This window comes from Passer domesticus, unplaced genomic scaffold, assembly GCF_036417665.1.
Source record: "Passer domesticus isolate bPasDom1 unplaced genomic scaffold, bPasDom1.hap1 HAP1_SCAFFOLD_51, whole genome shotgun sequence".
Taxonomy (NCBI): domain Eukaryota; kingdom Metazoa; phylum Chordata; class Aves; order Passeriformes; family Passeridae; genus Passer; species Passer domesticus.
In genome coordinates, this window is record NW_026990161.1 from 996664 (window position 1) to 1016861 (window position 20198).

At 46.2% G+C, this 20198-nt stretch overlaps 1 protein-coding gene across 1 annotated transcript; it reads left to right on the plus strand.

Annotated features, from left to right (window-relative positions):
* Window positions 1-1837: 1837 nt before the first annotated feature.
* On the plus strand, window positions 1838-12441 carry LOC135292833 (RNA polymerase II elongation factor ELL2-like). The gene is made up of 10 exons (XM_064406905.1): window positions 1838-1880; window positions 3251-3317; window positions 4610-4854; window positions 6712-6836; window positions 7220-7310; window positions 7690-8011; window positions 9719-9785; window positions 11287-11458; window positions 11912-11956; window positions 12096-12441. Exons 3-10 carry the CDS (start codon window positions 4675-4677, stop codon window positions 12192-12194), a joined length of 1101 nt encoding a protein of 366 aa, XP_064262975.1. The 5' UTR covers window positions 1838-1880; window positions 3251-3317; window positions 4610-4674; the 3' UTR covers window positions 12195-12441.
* The last annotated feature ends 7757 nt before the right edge of the window (window positions 12442-20198 follow it).

Consider the following 20198-nt stretch of genomic DNA (forward strand, 5'->3'; position numbering starts at 1 on the left):
TGGGCTCTGGTGTTGGACAAATTGCTTCCTCCCTTTGTGTCCCCAGACTACACTGTCCTTGTGAGTGTGGCAGCCAGGAGATGAGACATGGGTAGATATAGACATGGACTTCAAAACTAACACAAGATATGATTGAAAATGAGCTTTGGATGGTAATATTCAACACATATTAAACAACATGTTTTATTACTTCTCCCTGTAATGCCTGGACAACTTATGGCTGGCACTTATTTTTGTTGCCAGCTTCCTGAAATCTGGAATAATCCTGGGTATGGGGGAAATGACAACAAAACCATCATAAATTGAATATAAAATGTTTTTCTACCATGTGTCAATAACTTCAATGGCCACTTGCAGTCAGCCTGTAATTGTGATCAGAGCCAGAGCTGGCTGTTCCATGTCAGCTCCTCCTGCAGAGGCTGTGGGGGCCTGGGCATGCTGCTGGCTTGTTTCCTTTTAGGAGAGAGGGTTGAGGAAAGGTCGGGCGGTTTTGTCAAAGAGATGATGTTTGAGTGACCGTGTACGTGCTGGAAGCCTCACAGACTGAAGGGCCCAGGACAGGAGTGCCCAGTGCTGGGAGGGCTGCACCTTGCTGCCCTGGTGAGAGGTGTTAAGCTGCTCCTTCGCCTCCGAGAGAGCCAAGTGCAGCACGTTAGAGCAGAAACCCTTCACTAGGCCTGGTTTGCACAGCTGCAGCACCTGGGGTTGGTGGAGTGCCCCTTTCTGCACTTGGAAATGGGCTGAGTCAGTCATGGGCCAGGGCAGGGCATTCCCCACCTGTGCCCATTGTGAATTCCCTCTGCCCCAACTGTGACACGTCCCGCTCCTCGGTGACATCCCGCCCAGCCTGGAACATGGAACTCCCCGTTTCCAAGGACACGTGGCCATTGTCACCGGCACACGGCAGGACCGCTCAGACCCTTCGGCGGCTGCAGCCAGAGCGGAGGTGTCAGAGGGACAGCGAGTGTTGTTCCAGCTTTGGTGGTTCCGGCACTCGTTGTTCAAGAGGCCGATCCACACACTGAGTGGAGGTAATTATTTACAGCTCTGGGCAGAAAGGGGGGGCTCAGGGGCAAATTCACAAAGCCAGCACCACAAGAACCAGAGTGTCTTAGTATTTATACAGTTGAGCAAAGAAAGGAATTAGTGTTCATTGACTGCAAGTCTCCTAGTTCTTTTCATAATTAGTATTATGTCTGCTGTTGGGTAATTTCCTCTCACTTCTCATGGTCAATAGTCTGCATGCTCAGTCTCCCCCTTATTCACAGTGAGGTTTCTGGAGTGGGTGGCCATGGTCTGCTCCTGCTGGAATGGCCTTTTACCCTGTCACAGCTGATGCAGCACAGTTGCTGTGTTGGCTTTATCAGTTTGTTCCTTTTCTCGGGGGTTCTGCCAAATGTCCTTGTGTCCATAAATCCGGCATTCTTTGTGTCCACCATCAGAGGTGCATCCTTCTTCCCAAGACTTGCTAACCTCCCCTGTGCCTGAGGTCACTGAAGGCTGTCAAGCCCTACACCTCACCAAGGCAATTGAGCCAACAAGTAACCTGCCTTTCAAAGGCTGGGCCATCCCTTTGAGCTTGGTGGCTGCTTCTTGTTTCATGGAGGTGATCTCCCTTGTTCTTGATGAGCCTGGAAAGCCACCAAGGCCAAACATCCAGGAACACATTTTGCTAAGAAGGATTTTGCATTTTGCAGCCTTTGCAGCAGGATCAGTGTCTGTGGCAGCGGGAGCAGCCGAGGCAGAGCGGGATGGCGGAGCTGCGGGCCTGGGCAGGATCCAGCGTGTTCCGCAGGGCCCCAGCGCGCGCTGCGTCCCGCAGGGCCCCCAGCAGCACTGCCGTGCCCGTCAGGGTGACCCAGAGGCCCCAGGACCAAGAGGTGAGGGGCAGCTGTGGGGCTCTGCGGGCTGGCAGGGGTGGGGGCTTGGCCATGGTGTTGGTGTCAGGTGCTGCTGAGCCCGCGGGACCTGTTGGGCAGGGCTGGGGCCCCACGGCTGCTCCAGGGCCCCTTGGAGCAGCTGCCCGGATGGGAGCCACTCACAGGGATGACACACAGGAGGTGCCAGAGGAAGTGGGAGGTTCTCTGATGGATGTGGCACTCAGGGATGACACTGAGGAGGTGCCAGTGAAAGTCACATGTTCTCCATGCTGGGACACTTGGGAAATTCATGCCTGGGCATGGCTCTTGGCCACAATGCATGGATTTCTCATTGTTCCACGTTGTACTGCACTCACCAAACATGTCAGGGTAAAGGAAACTCTCTAACAGTATTTTCTAGTATTAGGAGGATGTATTAGTATATTCCCAGTTGTGATGCCTAGTGGAGAACTCCAGCCACATGCACATCATTTTCAATGCTTTTCCACTCTTTGATACAGTTTTAGTAAACATAGAAATTAACTTTCATTGGTTCTAAATTTCAGTTCCACTAAATAATATTCTATCTTCTATTTGGGATTGATGTCTCCTTTCTCATGCTAATTAGTCCACATTTTCCAGTCCATTTGTCATAACTTTTTAGATACAACTCAGCCAGTTGTGCCTTCAGAATGAAGCAGTTGGATGGCAGCAGTTGTTTTTGTTAAAAAATGTACTTAGGCTGAAAAAGATTTTACAGATTTTTAAACTCCACTGGAATGTGACACAATTTGTACTAAATGATTACATCAGCCAAGTAACCCCAATTTTGGTATATCTGTCTTACCAAGGAGAAACTGTTTCCACTTCACATCTATTCAAAATTGCATCTAGAGCTGAGGAAAAGAGAAAGGGTTTTCATGCCTCTTGAGAGTTGAAATTCACCTCATGCAGATGAAATTCTTCTTGGAGCTGACTCCACGATGTACTTCCATAGTGCCGGATAAATCCCAGTGTTGGGTCCTGCCCCGAATTCTTAATCTTTCTGTGAACCACTCTCACCTGGATTGTTAGCTGAGCACTGACCAGTTCAACTGTACTCAGGCACTTGATTTCAAGGGAAGCCTGTGCCTATAAATTCCAGCAACTGGGAAAAGATGACTTGCTGCTTGAAGGCTTGGCTGCATTAGAGGCTAAGTGAGGGTTGCTCTCTCAGGGCACTTTTGTAGCTGGCTGCTTTCAGAGGGAGAACTGTGTCAAAGCATCCCTTTTGAGTGATGGGACAGCAAACCTTTGCAAGTGCAGCTCTTGTTTAAAATGAAGGGCCTAGTTAATCAGCAGTAGTGGAGAGTTGGCTGAAGATTTTACAGAAAATTTCTTCTTCCTTTTAGCCAAATGCCCGCGAGGTGTTGCACAATGGAAGTGTGCAGGATGTCAAATTGTATAACCCACTTGGAGGTATGGCTGCTTTTCATATTTTGCTCAATGCCTGTAAGATTTTCAACTTGGCAATTCATTTTTGCAGTATATTCTTGGGACCGGGGATGTCTTGTGTTCAGAGCTCTCAGCTGGAGGTGGTTTGGCCTCAGGTCAGCCTTGCAGTCTCTTGTCAGTTCATTCAGGCACTGGTTTGTTTTCCCCTGAGAAACCTGCCAGTCCTTCCTTGTTCCCATACTGCTTGATGGGCTGGAATTTGGAGCATGGATGTCATGGTTTGGACCCACTCCGTGTACCTAATTTCACTGCCTTGGTAGCAAATGTGTTGGTTTTGCAGTACCTAGGCACTGCCATTATCCATTAAATTTAATTGGAAATTGAAAGAAAATGACCTTGAGGAAGTCGCACAGAGAATTTCATAAGGTCAATATGGGAAACTCTGCTTGATTTAATTTTTTGTCTTGGTCATTAATAAGTCAGTGTTGCCACAATACTGTGTTGGGTTCTTTTCAAGGATATTGGAAGGAAGGCATTGATGTCATCTTCCCAGCAGATTCCATCACTTTCGACAAAGCACAATGTGCTTAGGTGCTGCCATTTGTTGTTAACCTGTTCTGAGTGCTGTTTCCCCAAGGAGCCTGGCTCCAGGCAGACACCAGGTGCACATTCCCCTTGCAGGCACTCCGTGGTGCTGCCTGCAGCAGTGAGCTGAGCCAGGTACAGCCAGCTGCCCTGAGAAAAACAGGCTCTCACCTGGCTGTGGCTGCGGTCACCTGCCTGCAGGGACATCCCTGCCCCTGCACGTGCAGCTCTTGCTCTGCCTTAGCCTAGTGCAGAGCATTTTGAGGCAGCACCATAGTGATACAACACTAAACTTCTGAATTTCTCATTCGGGACATTCTGTTTCACATGTGAATGAAGATTTGTGTGATTCTTGGTGGTGGTCTACGTAAATCCTAAGGGAATATTTAACATTCAGTAGCTGGGTGTGAAGGCTGGCAGTAGTGAGTCAATTGTGGAACTTGGGGCCACTTCTGCTTTGGGCTGGCACAGAGAATCTCAGGTGGGACATGTCTGATTGCTGGTAGGGTACAGGGTGCCTTTGCAATATGATCCATTCAGTAGCAGTTTGGGACTGGGCTTTGTCACAGAATCAGTGAATATGCCGAGTTGAAACAGAATCACTGAAGGATATTCAAGATCAGCTCTGTTCCCTGGAATATCCATCATCATTTAAAATCAACTTTTTTGCCTTCTCCCAGCTTCCCATTTGACACTTCTTTTTCTTTTTTCCATTCCTTTGGGAAAACAAGATGATGTGAGAAGAGCCAAAGCAAATGCTTCATGTCCTGCCCCTGGGAAAAAGAGAACAAAGCCCATGAAGCCTGCAGAGAGTGAACAGAATCCTTGCAGTGCTGTTTATCGCCGGCCCTTCAGGGACAGGGTGATTCATTTGCTTGCTCTGAGGACTTACAAGAAGCCAGAGTTACTTGCTTGCTTGCAGAGAGATGGAGTCATGCAAAAGGACAAGGGCACCCTTGGGAAGATCCTTCAGCAGGTGAGATTGTGGAGTTGATGTCAGCAATTTTTCCACCACACTAATATTTTGTTCCTAATTGTCACTTGTTATTCCACTGTTTCAATTAGATAGTAATGAGCAAGTTAGGAAATGCTCCCTGTTAAGTTTTTCCATCAAGTTTATCCAGAGGTCTCAAGCTGCAAGTCCATGTGACAAAAAGAAAGCAAACTTCAAACCTTTTGGGCATTGTTGTTTTGCTAGAATAGCTGGTAATGAGTAACACTTTGTAATGTTGCTGCTCCTCATGCCTTATTCCTTCCCCTGTCTTTTCCATGCATTGTTTAACTGCTTCATGGAGTAACTTCACAGGGGTTCCTTGACTGGGGGAAATGGTTTGTCATGGCACTTAAAAGTTCCTGGGATAAGTTGCAGAGCAGAGAAATTCAGGAACTGCAGAGGCCAGTATCTCATTTGAATAGGGTTGGTGGCCCATCAAGGGCACTTGGCTTCTGCTGGGATCTGTGGGGTTTGCCTTCCAGGAAATATTGTTCCAGACAAATCCTCCATGATAGAGGTGGTAGCCAAACTTTGAGCAGAGGGTTTCTTTGCTGTCACGTGGATTAAATCTCCATCTTTTGGAGATTTAAAAGTCTTTTGGAACCTAATCAAGGGAGGAAAACTCAACATGGCTACACTTTCAGTTGATCCCACAGGGACTTTTAGGAACTCATTTCCTGAACCTATGAAGTTTGTTGCTGGGTTGCCCAGGGCAGTGGCAGGGTTTTTTCACCCTGAAGACATTCACAATATTATGAGAGCCATGTTCTGCCATCTCAGCTGAAGTAGTCCATTTAGATTTCAAGTTGATTATAAATTTTCAATGCCCAGCCCCTTAGAAGGTAAAGGATGAAAACATTTTCTCCTATTCCATTGCAATGTTTGAGGAGAGTGCCTTGGAGGCAATGTGCTGGATGAGGTGTGAACTGCCTCAGGGTCTGAATTCTGAAAGGGCTGTGTGAGCAGCCCTGCACCCTGAAATGCCCTCTCAGGCTTTTGTGGACATCAGAGCAAGTGGGGGTTTATGTTGTATAAATCTCAAATGGGCAGTGTGAGCTTGCTGAGATCTGGTACACACACACTTGCCTCCCTTCCAACACAACCTGAGTTCTGCTTCTAGGAAGTGAATCCCTGATTCTGGGTATCTTTGTTACTTTTATATTTTTTACATCTGTGGAGAAATGTACATCAACACAGACCTGTATTATAAATGTCTACCACGTCTTCAAGGAGAAAAATCAAAGTTGTGACAGATGGTGGCAGTGTATTAGATGAGTTATTCAGCGTGTTGCAGGGATCAGATTGATGGAGACGTTCCAATGGGCTTTTCTATTGAACTCTGAGCAGGTGTCAGCTGATGAAGTCTGAACCAGCACTTTTGATATCAATGCTCTTGAGGTTTTACTCCATCATTTTACCTTTATAAGTAGACTTTGTATTTGTCTTGAGGAAGGTATGAACCACATTTCTTTTCAAAGGAATCATCAAGGCATGTGCACGACCTTCTCATGGCAGGACTTTGCTGGAATGAAGTCTGGCCCTGCCACATGAAGAGGGACTCTGGGCCTCACTCCCTCTCCTTACTCATTGTGGCACTAAATGTTGTTTTCAAATGAACCCTTGCCAGATATGAATGGAGATGCTTGGTTGTTTCCAATTGGTGAAGCATTAATATGGCTTAAAACTCATGTGATAGAGGAATAATTCAGCTCTGTGCAAAAAGACATTGTTGAGTTCAAATTGGGTGCTCAAAAACAGCTGTTCAGCAACAATCATATTTCTGTAGTGTGCATGCAGCAATCATAATGAAGACTAGTTTTCTGAAATGTCTGCCCATAGGTAGCCAAGTGGAATCCAAAGGAGAATTCCTTCAGTCTGAAGGAACATCTATTTCACACCCTTCAGACTGATTGGCCTGGCTACACTGACATAGACAGAAAGAATTTGAAGTTAATACTTTCTGGGTAAGTTCAGTCTTTGGGAGAAAAGGAAAAAAAGGCTCTGGATATAAAGCCAAGATTCTTAGAATATGCTGAGGTAGCAGGGACCTGCCAGGATCCTGGTCCTGCACAGGACACCATGAGAATCACACCCAGTACCCAAGAGAGTTGTCCAAACACTTCTGGAAGCCTTTCTGCAGTGACCACTGGCCTGGGGAGCCTGTTGCAGTGCTCGAGCACCCTCTGGGCCATGAATGTTTTCCTGATATCCTGCCTAAAGCTCCCTGAACTCAGCTTCATGCTGGTTCTTTGAGTCCTGAACTGAAGGTCTGTTTTCCTTGCATGGAAACAACTATGACAGTTGCTATTTAGGCTTTTTAACATGAACTATTGGATCATCCATACAGAAAATCAGCTCCATCTCAGAACACCACCAACACCAGCCAAGCGACATCTCTGGGACCTTCTGAGAGAGACACTCCAGCAAGACCTGCTCAGGTATTTTGTGCATTTTTAATATTCTGGACTGTATGGTAAATTTTAGCAGACTTGCTGGTGGTGTAAAAGCTGTGATGTCAATGTGCAGGATCTTCCCTTTTGGGAAAGACTTTGATGGAGCTCCTGAATGGGAGTGTCTTTCTCCCAAAGCATTTTAGCTCCAGACTTGAAGTAGGACTTGCTAAGTGCTAAGATGAGAAAGGAGGGATGAGATAGAGCCTGTATTTACCTGCAGTACTTGCTGGTTGGAATGCTCTTTTTAGTTAAGAAAGATGTGTTTTCAACCTTGGCCAGTTCAGAAATGCTGCCTTTTCAGAATGGGAGCAAAAGCTGACCCTGCTCATAGGTTCATGAATGAATTATGTTTTTATTGTTGCAGAAACGTCCTCTGGCTTCCGACTTGACCAGTCCTGTGACGAGCAAGAAGAGGAGAATTGGTCACCGGCCCAGTCATGTCCAGGCAGCAGCTGGTGGCCTCTTTTCTTCCTTCCTTTTGCCTTCCACATCTCTTTATCCTTTGGACATGTCTCCAAGTGTTGTCTCCGTTTCCCCCACCACCCATGTCGTACAACAAACAGAGAAATTTCATCTTTCTACCATCCCAGCACCTGTCAGGGTGGAAAAGGAGATCCCCAATTCAAATGGGAAAACAAATGAACTGGGGAGGCTGAAGCAGTTGCAGCCCTTGGATTTCGATGAAGGTATTAATGTGCTGGTTTCCCTGACTCCTGTGTGCATAACTGTGGTGTAAAATTTGGTTATTAAGTGAAGATTAATAACCCAAATTAAGGTGCAACTGCCACCCTTTTCCACAGTCAACAGTAAAAATATTATTGAACAGGAAATGCAAAACTAGGCAGACAGAAAGAAATAAGAGAAGACAGGCAGGGTGAGTGGAAGAGAGAGACATTCAGCAGGAAGATATCATCCCGACATGGGCCCTCTTTCATCCAGCCACTCCTTCCTCATCCTTGGTCTTCTCGGTGGTGGGGGTTCCCAAGTCTCTCTGGAGGTACCACCTTTATACTGACCAAGATTGGGGTATCCACAGGGTGGTCACAGCTGTCCCTACATCTTGGGCTAGAAGCCATGGAAGCAGTGATTTTCCACAGTCTCGGCAGTTTATGGAAATACCAAAAGCTGCAAAAGCTACAAAAACCTATAAAACCTGGGCTGTGGTTTCCTGGAGTTCTACTTTGAACTACACTGTGAATTCTTCTTTATGCCAGCTGCATAATTTCTTTCTTCAAGAGCTGTGGAAGTGGTACAGACTGAAATCAACATTGAAAAGCTAAACAGAAATGCATAAAGAACACTTGATTTCTGATGACAGGGACACAGGCAGTAGGGCAGAGTTCAGTTGCTTTGTTAAATCTGTCGCTTGTCTCTTTTGGAGGTTGACCTTGCAAATTCCAAGTTGGGTTTGGCGTGGAGGCAGGTTTAGAGTGTGCAGATGCCTCTTGCAAGTGCTGGTGTGCTTGTAGAGACAGGTGCTTTGAGATGGTCTTCCCACATTTCTTCTGGACATGCACACGGCACCTGCAAACCTTGGGATGCCTTTGAAGGATTTCTGCTTGAATCCATAAACACATGAGCAGCTTTTAACAGGAGGCAGTAACAAAATTCTGCCTAGCTGGTGAAGGAAAAATCTGTTCTGTGTTTCAAGTTGGGGCTTAGGCTGAAGCTTTTGTGTGGACTGAGCCATGAGAGCAAATGCACTTTTGGAAATGAAATGCTCACAGCAAAGGCAAGTTGTATTGAACATGCTCTGACTATTGGTATTTCTGTCCACTTTTATTACCACTTCTACACTTCCTTTTATACTTCTGCTATACCATGTAATAGTTTGAACACTAAAATCAACAAAAGCAAGTGGAATGTGACACGAACAGCTCTTTCCTCAAGATTTAAAGCTCAGGTGGCCTAAAGGTTGGCAAGAATGGCTGAGTTTGAACATGATTCGTTTGGGCCCCTGGAATTGGCAGGGAAGTGGGGATAAAAATATGGCATGAGAAGAACTCATCTTTTTTCTTCATTTTTTGTTAGAACTTCGATGTTGGTCTCTCTCAAGCTGTTGTCTTTTGTGAAGCTGCATCTGTTGCTGCAAGAATTGAATGGCTCTGCAGATGACACCTCATGCTTTATATATGAGAAAATATATAGCTGGGGCTAACACTGTGGGAATGCACAACCTGTAGGATAAAGTGGCCATTCCCTCTTTCTAAACCCCAGGACAGGCTACTGTGGAAAAGGTTGTGTGTGTCCCATTAATATATGTTACTGCTTCTTCTGAATAATTTATTGTGAAAAGAAAGCACTGAAGGACTTTCTCAAGACTGTCCAATGGGGATCTTTTGGCCTTTTAGTGATGTCCTGATGAAGAGTGTCAAAATTCTGCTTTTCTGCAGGAACAAGAAAAGATCCTTCCATTGCCTCCACATGCTCTGCAACAAGCAACCAAGCAGACTACTTGAGGTGAGTAAAATAGCAATTCACTCTTGCCACTCTCAGTGGGGTGCAGTGTCCATCTCTTTGCTGTACTGAAAGGATGAGTTTGAGCAGGTTTTGTTGGGCCTCCAAGGCTCAGAGCAGAGATGAACACCGAGGTGGGTTAGGCCCGGATGGGCCCTCCCTTCCGGCAGTGCAGCTGCACAGGCTCAGCTGCAGCAGTGCTGCTGCATCCCCTCATGGCATTTGCAGGAGAGGAGGGAGAAGTGTGTGTGTGGTATAAAGCCCTGGAAACTGCTCGCAGCTTGTGTCAGGGCAGTGGTGTTGGCAGGGGCAGCCAGGCCTCCTGCAGCTCTGGGGCTCTGGGGCAGCTGCGGCCTTTGGAGCAGGCGCGGCAGGGCCCCGGCTCACATTGCTCCGGGACCGCCCAAAATGGGGAAAGGCATCTGTGGTTTTCTTTTCAAAATTATCCTGCTAGTCAGGTGTATCAGGCCTGGCATGCATCCTTGGCACAGGATGTTGTCTGTCCTGCTACTGAATTTCAACTTGTTAGCAATTTACTGCTTGTCAATATTAATCTCAGGGTGGTTTGAAGGAATTGATTCCGATGTGGAGGGAGTTTTTGTCATCCAATAAGAACCAGACCTTCAGGCCCAGAGGAGCAGAAGCATTGAGAGTGAGAGTGCTGGGAAGTGGCATCTATTATTCTCATTGCCACTTCATCTTGGATTTGTATCATGAGCTTGATAAACCTCACACCTGCTGATTTGAGGGAGAAGGGAATGAAGAAAGTTTGACTCCCATCAGTGGCTTTAAGCATTAATGAGTTTTGCCCTCCTGAGGAGCTGATGTGCTTTGGGTATTTCTTCTTGTAGTTTCTGACTTGACTAGAGGTTTTTTTTGTGGCTTTGTTTCCTTTTGTGTGTTAGAAATGCCTCAGTTCCCAGGTCAGTGATGTAACTGCTGTCCACTAGAAGAATCAAATATTATCATTAACTCTGCTTGCCCTTAGACAGGCAAGAATGTAGCTCAAAAGTCCAACTCTGTGCACTCAACTCCATTAATACATTCCTTTACAAAAATATTTTGCAAATGAATTTTCGCAGTCATATGTAACTTAATTAAGTTTTTCCAGCATAGGAATAGATTATAATTTAGTAATGTTTCTTCTCTTCCTGAAGCTGCTGTGTTTGTTTTTCCTTTGACATTTGAAATGAGGGCACATAATTTCTAAATGTGCTCCTGCTCATGAAGGAAACCTCTACAATGTCAGCGATTTTGAACTAGAAATGGGCCACATAGAAATGTGGCAGATTCCCAGATCTACCTGACCACATTCTCTTCATGCACACGAGCTTGAAAGCAGAAACTCTCAGTCCCAGAGCCACTGCCTCAAAGCTTGGGTGTCTGTGTTTGACATTACCCTGTGCTTGGTGTCAAATTATATGTGTGTTTTATGGAATTGAAACACACTCAAATGTTCTCTTAGAGTTCACTCAGAGAAAAATGGTCTCATTTTTTCCTTTAGAAAATATGGAGCCATTGTCTCCTTGGAGCAACGCCAGCACTACAAGGATGACTTCAATGCAGAGTATGAGGAATATCGGAATTTATATTTTAAGATTGACAAGACCATCAAGAAATTCAGACAATTTCAGGAGCAATGGAAGTCTCTGACTCCAGGCTCCAAAGCTTATCAGGTAAAGAAGGATAAAACCATGAAGACTGTGCTTCATCATATCAGTGTTTTGGATTCCCTGGAGCTGCTCAGTGAGACAAAGGGAAACTGTGGAACTGGCAAATATGCTCAGACACTGCTTGGGCTGGGTCTGATTTTGGCAAGTCCCTGCCCAAAAGCCCCGGTTTGAGCTGTCTATGAAGAAACAGTTGTCCATGAGAGGTGTCCCAAGCAGAGTCTTAGAGCATGGGCTGCTTCGGGTGCCTATTGAGAGGCTTAATTACAGATCTTGGGTGATGCTGGGAGATGGAGATTTGTTTTGCAAACCTCCCAGAAGAGTGGTGGCTCACAGAGAAGAAAATCTCTAGAATCAGACTGAGTGTACTTTTACTATTTTACCAAAGTTTGCATTTTAAGGTGGTAGTGAAACATTCTGATTGGTTTTTTTGGTTGTGGTTTTTTTTTTTTCTTGAAGATGCTTCGTCATCGAATCCTAGCAGATTATCAGCAGTTACAACAGGTACGTGTGACACCAGACCTGCAGGGCCATGGCAGCTGCTGACTCTGCCTCAGGGCTTTCTTAAAGCAAAGGACATCAGATTCTAAACTCTGCAGAAGTGTTTGCATGCCCTGATTTTCTTTTGCTTTCTCCTTCACAGGGTAGCCCCAGCTACTCTGAAATGAGGAGCAGGTGCCAGTACCTCCACAAGAAGCTGGCCCATATTCAGAGCTGCATTTCTGAATTTGACCAGCAGTGAGTGGAGTACTGGCACCAGACATCTGCTTCAGCCTGGTGAAATCTGTGACATCTGGATTTTTTATTTCAATGAGAAGATTAGGTTTTTAGGATTATTTAAGTTAGTACAGATTCATAGGCTATGTTAGCACTTTGGAGTAGATTATTTCTTAAAAATGTAGGATTAGTTCAAAGAAGTTTAGTAATTTTAAGAAGTTGAAAGATGATAGTATTGACTATTAACAATAAAGAAATCTCACTATTGGTAATTCCTTCTCTCATTGTTGCTTGTATCATATTTGGATTGGGTTTCTTCTGGTCACTTGTTTTCTTCAAGTCCTAACTTTGTCCACTGAAATAAATTTATCAATAGAGGGCACTACCTCTACTATGAAGTTGTGCTCATTTTAAGTAAAGATTGTGGCAAATGGACATTCTTTATGATATTATAGAATTCTTTATGGTTCTTGTTAATTCAAACTCCTTACCTAAAGTGGTGGAAGGTCTAGAAGTTTGTACAACCCTGTCCCCAAATGACCTTGTTGTGGAGGGTTGCAGAGGAGCTCACATGGGCTGCTCTAAGCTGTCAGCTGAAGCAGCTCCCAGGACTGCTTGTAAATCATGGCCTCCCCTTGTCAGTGAGCAGAGGAATATCCAGTTCTTTTGCAAGTGGTATGTTAAACACATTTACAAGTGTTGGAGGCAAGGTCCTTCAATGGGTTTTAAAGAGAAGTTGGGTTCAAGTGTCCCTATGCAAACACTGTCCCTTTTTTAGCACTTTCAAAACTAGTCTGTAACACCAGTCTTTCTAGAGAGATACAGATGTTGATTCCTGCACAGACCTATGAGGACATTGAAGACTAGATCTTCTCCTAAGTTTCCTGCCATTTATTTATTCAGCAGAGAAGGTGAAGATGTTACCAGCAATGTTACCAGCAAAGTTGCTTTTTGGAGAGAGATGAAATTGACTGAAGGAGGATAATATTTGGGAACACTCAAAGGTGGCTGTGAATGCCCCTTTCTTCCTTGCAGAGCATTCTACAAATTCCTCCATTGTCCTCAAGCCAACGATGTTGAGTCCCTGTACCTGAGAGCCCTTGGGGTGTTTTGTGATTGAACACCTGAGCCATTGTTGCCCTTCTGTTCTCCTTCAAGCCAAGTTGAAGAAAATGTCACCTCCTAAACCCGGAGACTTGGGTCCATTTTTGCCTGGCTCAGGGGGTGCTCCTCCAGCTCTGCAGTGCAGCAGCCCCAGGGACGCTGCCGTGGGGGGCATGGGGTGAATTGTGCTGGGGTGCCTCCCCTGGGCCTGCTGGCTGCTGCTGCTTGACAGAGCGTGCCAGAGTGCTGCTGCCCAGGGTGGGCTGACACTGAGGACTTTTCATGGTTACCCCTTCATGACATATCTTTGCCTTGATGGGATTTCTTCTAACTCACTCCACACTGCATTAGAAAGTTTTATTTCCATGCTTAACAAATTGAGGCTTCAAATTCTCATCTATATTTTCCCTCCAGTCCCTTATGTGTTGGGGCTGGCTTCCCTTGGGGGCAGGTGTATCAATGTACTGATCCCATCCCCTTTTATTGCTGCAGGAGTGCTTAGGAACACTTCAAATGGTCCTTTCCACTTTTCTTTAGGTGGCTTATTGCTCTGCTTTCTGACATAAGACACAGTTCCCAGGTTGATGAGGAAGTGCCTGAGACACTAGGGATGGTCAGAAATTTGTGGAAAGATGAGAGCACTTTCCACAAAGATGATAAAAAGGGACTGAAATTATTCCTATCATAAGACTTTCTCTAGAAAGGATTGGAATTTGTAGTGCCTTCCATAGAGCATTTCCTATGGGCTCACTTTTTTCTTTAGAAGCCACTGGAATTCTGAACCTCAAGAGAGCCAGGGGAAGCACTGGTGGCTATTTCAGTGTGTTTCCCTGGCCACTTTTACTCATTTCTGCTTTTAGACTCTGATTTGTTCTCTCAGCCTTGCTGCTGGGAATGACCTCCAGGGGCTGAGTAGGTCCCATTTAACTGGGAGTGTTTTACATAACTTTTGCAGTTTCAGCTCTGAAATGAGAATCTGTATCTGATGACATTCCAAAAGGACTCAAGGAATCCCAAATCTTAGTAGTTTTTCTTTTATTATTACTTGAGCTAATTATTTAGGCTTCTTGTTTTTGTTGTTGTTGTTGTTTTGGGGTTTTTTGTGGTTTTTGGGGTTTTTTTGTGCTGTTGTTTTTTGGTTTTTTTTTTTGTTGTTGTTGTTTTTTGGGGTTTTTTTTGTGACAAGGAAAAGCCTCTGGCCATGCAGAAATTGGTTCCACAAACTGTAGAAGGATTGCTGGCTGAACAATGCCATGACATTCTCCTGTGGGAACTGGACAACCTGGCCTGCAGTTTACAGAGTTACTCTGTACTGTCCCCAGAACAAGACAGACCATGTGCTGTCCTCAAACAGATACATCAAGGAAGAAGGAGCATTGTGCCCAGATGAAACCAAATGCCAAGCACATCGTGGGAACCCCTGCAGAGGCTCTGGCTTGGTGGCAGAGGCTGTCACAGCACTGCCAACAGCAACTGTGCAGCCAGAGCCGCAGAATTTGTCACTGCTGGCCTGAAAGTGCCAGCCCTGGATGGAAATGTCAGCAGGAGCTCATGCTCTGCCTCCCCGTGCTGACAAATCCCTGGAATCCCTCCTGCTGTGCTCTGTGGCAGCACTGCCAGAGGAGGCAGAGGATGTGACACATCCTCAGGGACACCTCGGGCTGGCTCTGCAGCAGGACCTTCCCTTGGCCCATGCTCACTTCTGCAGACAGCTATGGCCATGATCCTCAAACACTCCTTGCTTTTTGGGGCAAATCCCTTCAGCTTTGCTCATTTAAGGCTCTGCAAGGGGCCAAAGACTCAACCCTCTTTTTCTGAAAAAGCAGATGGTGGGCAGTTCTTCAGCCCATGGAATTAAAAATAAATTCTTTTGACCCAAGTAGCCTCCAAGCACATATTTTGGGAAGGAATTACTTTCCCACACATAGTGCACTTTCCCTCTTTTACTGCTAACAAAATCCCAGTGTTTGATACAAACAGCCCCAGGATATGTTCATGAATAGCTCATCAAATAGCTCACAATCAGCCCCTTGAGAAAAGCAAAGTGTGCTTTCTAATGTAACCAGTTAGTTTGAGTTTTGAATGTTTTGCATTTGCAACTGAAGCCCTGTAAGCAATTCTAATTGTTGTCAGTAGGTGAGATACTTCTGAACAAAATCAGTTTTACCTGGCATTTCCTAATGGATAATAGTCATACAAAAGAATGGATGTTTGGAGAGTGTGTTTTTATAATGTCGTATGTTCAAGGTGGGACACACACAGAGTGTACAACATCTCTCCTTTATACTTTTCTTTTATAAATACATAGTTCTAAGAAATTATAATTTTTACTTGGCAGGAAAGGTCAAAGACTCAGTAGTAAACACCTGTCAAGCCTCCTGGACCTCCGTTCTGGCCATCCACAGTCATAGGGTGCTACTTCAAATTATTTTTTTCAGTCAACAGTAGCAGACATAAGCCCCAAGGCACCAACCTGCCCCCTTTCTGTATCATCAGCAATAGAAATCAGTTTTAAATTATCAGAATTTCCAATTCCCAAATGTCAAAAATTATGTATTTTCACATGCAAACTATGATGACTTTTGCTGATGTTTGTAACATTTCACAGGGCCAAAGATGATTTGGATTTCTGAAGTTTTACAAAATAGAGATACAAATGTCATAGAAAGCACAGCAAGGATGAAGGTTTAATCACCCTGAAAAAACCCTCTCTGGCTGAAGTGTCCATAGAATCACAGCTTGATCCAGAGTGCACCGATAGCACCTTACCCTGTCCATGAGCCATCCTGGAAATGCAGAGCATGCCAGCCCCAAGTCTGGTTCCAGTGCCCGTTCTTATGCACAATTGTCTCCAAAATCTGCAGCAGCACAAGCCAAGGTGAGGGCAAAGCCCATTCTGAGGATGTCTTGGGGACCCTCCACGCCTGTTCCAAGCACACAGGGATAGCAGGTTCTGCCACAGCAGCAGAAATTACATTATGTGTTAGTAAATGCAGCACTTAGAGTAGCAACTAAATAGTCCTATCTCAGAGTTAAATGTTCAATTCTTCATAAATGCAGTACCTAAACCAGTTAACTCCCACCTACACCCCAGACATCCACTTATACCTGCTTGTGTAAATTGTATTTTCCACTCCACTGCCTAGCCCTTCTCTCAGCACAGTCCTCAAGCCCTCAACCAGGCACAAGCCAACTTCTCACCTGGCTGTCAGTAATTACCAAGCACCTGCTGGTAATTACCTGAGCACCTGCCCCACCCACAGCAGCTGTGCAGGGCCCTGACTGCTGGGAGAACAGGCTTGAAATGCAGACCTGACCCCGCACCACAAAAAAAAAAAAAAAAAAAAAAAAAAAAAAAAAAAAAAAATTGCAACCTTTCTGAACAATTTCAGACTAGTAAAAGAGCAGGACATAGAGAGACTTGTTTATTCCCTTTATTCCCTTCAGGCCAATCAGAAAAATTTTATATCCTTCTCTATGAAGGGAAGTCATGGCTTTTTTTTGGAGCAGAAGCATGTTTTATCAGCCCACTTTCCTTCCTCGTTTGTCCCTGCTCCCCACGAGGCCACTCACTAGGCATATATAGAAATACCTGTGTCTGAAAACACATCTACATGAGTGCATGACTTGCACTGCAGCAGTTGAAGGCATTGTTTTTATTGCACAAAGATCACAAACCTGTTCTAGAAGAACTGTAGAGTTCTTACTATGGAGCTGTAAGAACCCTGCCAGCACATCTGCTGCTAAAGCAACAATTCCAGCTTTGCAGTGGCTTAAGCGGGCTGAGACAGAATTGTTGCTCCATCAATGCATAAACCACAACAATGCAGTGGGGACAAGCCTTTGTTCCAAGTTTGACTGAAGCTTTGGGAAGCAGGTTTGCCTGCAGAGGGCACACAGAAGCATGACACCTTTGCCTCCTATGCACCTACAATTTCTACACCATCATTATCATTGCTCGGGTGACTGAGCAGCTGACAGTGTGTGACAGATTGTCTGTCATGTACAGAAAGTCACAGAAAGAAGAAGGGAGGGATAAAACATGGAAGATCACAATGCAAAAGATGTTGAAGGAGTGTGGCAAGGATTGAGGATTAAGAGACAGAAATAAGAAGAGACCATACCCCTAAACTGTCAAGTGCTGAGGGGAAACTGCAAGTACTTGCATATTTGAGCTCATCACCTGGACTTGCATGCCTTGTCCATATTACCATTATTTCACTAATTTTTCTTCCTGGACAAGCTGCCAGGTCCCCAGTACCAGTCCTACCTCCCTTCCAGCAGTCTCTGTCTGGGCAGAGTCAAAAATAGATCAGGGGTTACCTGTTACTCCATAAGCATTCAAGACAGCCAAAGAGCTTCCAGGAAAAAGGCCATACTGAGTGCCCAGGAGAAAGAGATTTTAAGCAAGTGGAAGAAGGAGGTATTGATTGAGGATCACAGTTATGTTGAGGTTTAACCTTTCAAAGGTTTGTTTCTTTTGAAAGAGAGATTTTTGGAGCTCCCTTGAGTTAGCAATATGAATTAAGTACTTAAATTTTAGCTTGCAGAATTATGTGTTGAATTTTACCCTTTTACTTAAGAAACCTCTGTCATAGTACAAAAATAATAGAAAAATGCAAATATCAGAAGCTTCTTGCATAGAGAACAATACTGGGAGAAGACCAAGGATGCAGAAACCCAGATAAAGGGGCTCCTCTGTCTCCAAGCTCATCAAGACCGACAGACGTACTCAGATAAGCACCAAGGGACCAAAGCACACGCGCAAAGGAGAAAAGTTGAAAAGTTCAGCCATAAGGATGACCACAATCTTTGGCCTCAGAGACCACCAAAGACTCCTATGTGACCCCCACCATGAACAAGGCATGTTCAGAAGGGCATGGATCTAATTATCATGCCAGGCGAGGACAGGCAGGGCCAGGGGTTGAATATGCATGAAAAGGTTGAGCAATGTCATCTATATGGAGCACCTTTGTGAATAAAAGATGGGGCTCAGACCAGGGCTCAGGGCACAAGTTTTCAGGAGAGCTGTCTTGCTTGTGCCAGGTGCTGACAATACAGACCCACTTCATAACTACATCAGGTTGTGGAGTCTATTTATTCCACCTATGGCTTCACTTTTCTACTGAAAACTGCAGGTGAGAAAGCCAGGCAGAAAAGGGAAGGAGAAGCCACGTAAACAAACCCATAGCTCTATACAAGGACAGAAGCAGATTTCATCTTCACCAGGCTCAAGAGACTTGAATTTGCTCTGGCATTCTTCACATTCATTCTCCTGTGGAAGAGCACGGGGCTCCCATTACCTGAGAGGAAACGTGCTCTGATCCTGGCTCAGGCACGGGCTGTACAACCTGCGGCCAGTCCCGTGCTGGTGTGGCTGGAACAGCTGCGCTGTGCTGTGAGCTCAGGAGAATGGAGCTGTGGCTGCTGCCACCCTTGGCTGTGTTTGGGAAGCAGAAGGTAGGAACATCAGTCATCTGTTGTGTTTGACTTTATTGTTATTTAAGATTGTAGTAAATACTGAGCATGAGCTGGGGTCCAGATTGTAATTGCACCTACCTCACTGGGGGCTCCTGGGGAAGCAGTTTCCTTGAGAATCAAGCTCCTCTCCTCCAAAGGCACTTCCCCAAATGTCTGCATTTCCCAGAGAACACCAACACACACTTAAGAAACCCTGGCAAGGCTGAATTCCTTCTGCTCCTTGCAGCACAGGCACTCCAGCTCGAGCTCATCTTCCTTCCCCCAGCTCTGTGTCACTTCCTTCCCCACGCCCATGCGTCGCTTTGGGCGTGCAGCCCCGGGTCCCTACAAACACGAGCTGCCGCTGCCTCTGCACGTGCCTGAACTCCTGCCTGCGCTCACGGCAGCAAAACCAGGCTGTTCCCAGCCAGGGAGCGGAGCCCTGTTCCCGCAGGAGGCTCTGCTCAGCCTCTTGCAGGACGCTCCGCTGTGCACGCAGCACTTCTCCTGCCCTCCCAGAACACTCCTGGCACAGCAGAGCACAAGCTGGCCGGCTCTGGGCTCAGCACACCCCAAACACAGGCACAGGAAGACTCAGCCGCTGTTTTGCAGCCATGCCCAAGACAGCTGGGAAGGGTCCCCTGCCTCTGGTCTCACTTGGCTGGCTTTCTGACTGGGCCTGAGGCAGGGGCTGCGATTCCTCACTTGTGGGGAGAGCAGAGCTGCCAGAAGCGCACCCAGCCTGCAGGCACTGCCTGACAGCGCTGCGGCCACTGGGACGCTCGCGCCTCTGAGTCACAGCCACTGCACTGCTGCTGCTGCTTCATTTGCTTTGAGGCACACCCAAAGCTCACTGTCAGGCCACCATGGTCTCTGGTTCTGCCCTCTTCCTGTCCCTGTGTGTGCATGGAGCATTGCTGTGCTTTCAGGAAGCTCTTGGGGAGAACTTCCAGCACCGCAAGCTCCTCTGCCCTCGGTGGATGTTTGCCATGGAAGAGCATACTCAGGCTGGCTCTTCTAAATCCCAGGGTTCTTGTTCCCTTCAGCGTACTCAGCACGACCTTCAACTCCACAGTGCTGTGCAACTGGAGCAGCAGGACAGGGACCTTTGCAGCCTGAGCTGCCCTTGTTCCTCTCTGCCCATGCACAGACGACGGCATGGAAGAGAACGGCAGCAGGGCCCTGCGTGTCCCCGGGCTCAGGATTTGTGCTGCTTTAGCTCCATGGACAGATCCACGAGTCAAATGAAAAAGACAAACTGTTTAATAAGGGAAGGCAAAGCGAAGGGGTGAGCTGGGAGGGAATAAAGGGGATGGGCAGGGCCTGTGGGCTGGAGGGAGGGAGCTGCCAACAGGGAGGGAGATGGCAGCAGCTCCTGGAGCTTGCCACAGGCTCAGCCGTGACCAGCAAGAGCTGGGCCTGGAGCTGCAGCTGGTCCCCTCTGCTCTGCAGGTGCTCCCATCTG

What these genes read in the sequence shown, in the direction of transcription:
- LOC135292833 (XM_064406905.1), top strand. Translation starts at nt 4,675, where the DNA reads ATGAAGCCTGCAGAGAGTGAACAGAATCCTTGCAGTGCTGTTTATCGC. An exon ending in AACCAAGCAGACTACTTGAG is followed by an intron (nt 9,786 to 11,286) that starts GTGAGTAAAATA and finishes TTTTTCCTTTAG; the next exon opens with AAAATATGGAGCCATTGTCT. An exon ending in ATTATCAGCAGTTACAACAG is followed by an intron (nt 11,957 to 12,095) that starts GTACGTGTGACA and finishes TCTCCTTCACAG; the next exon opens with GGTAGCCCCAGCTACTCTGA.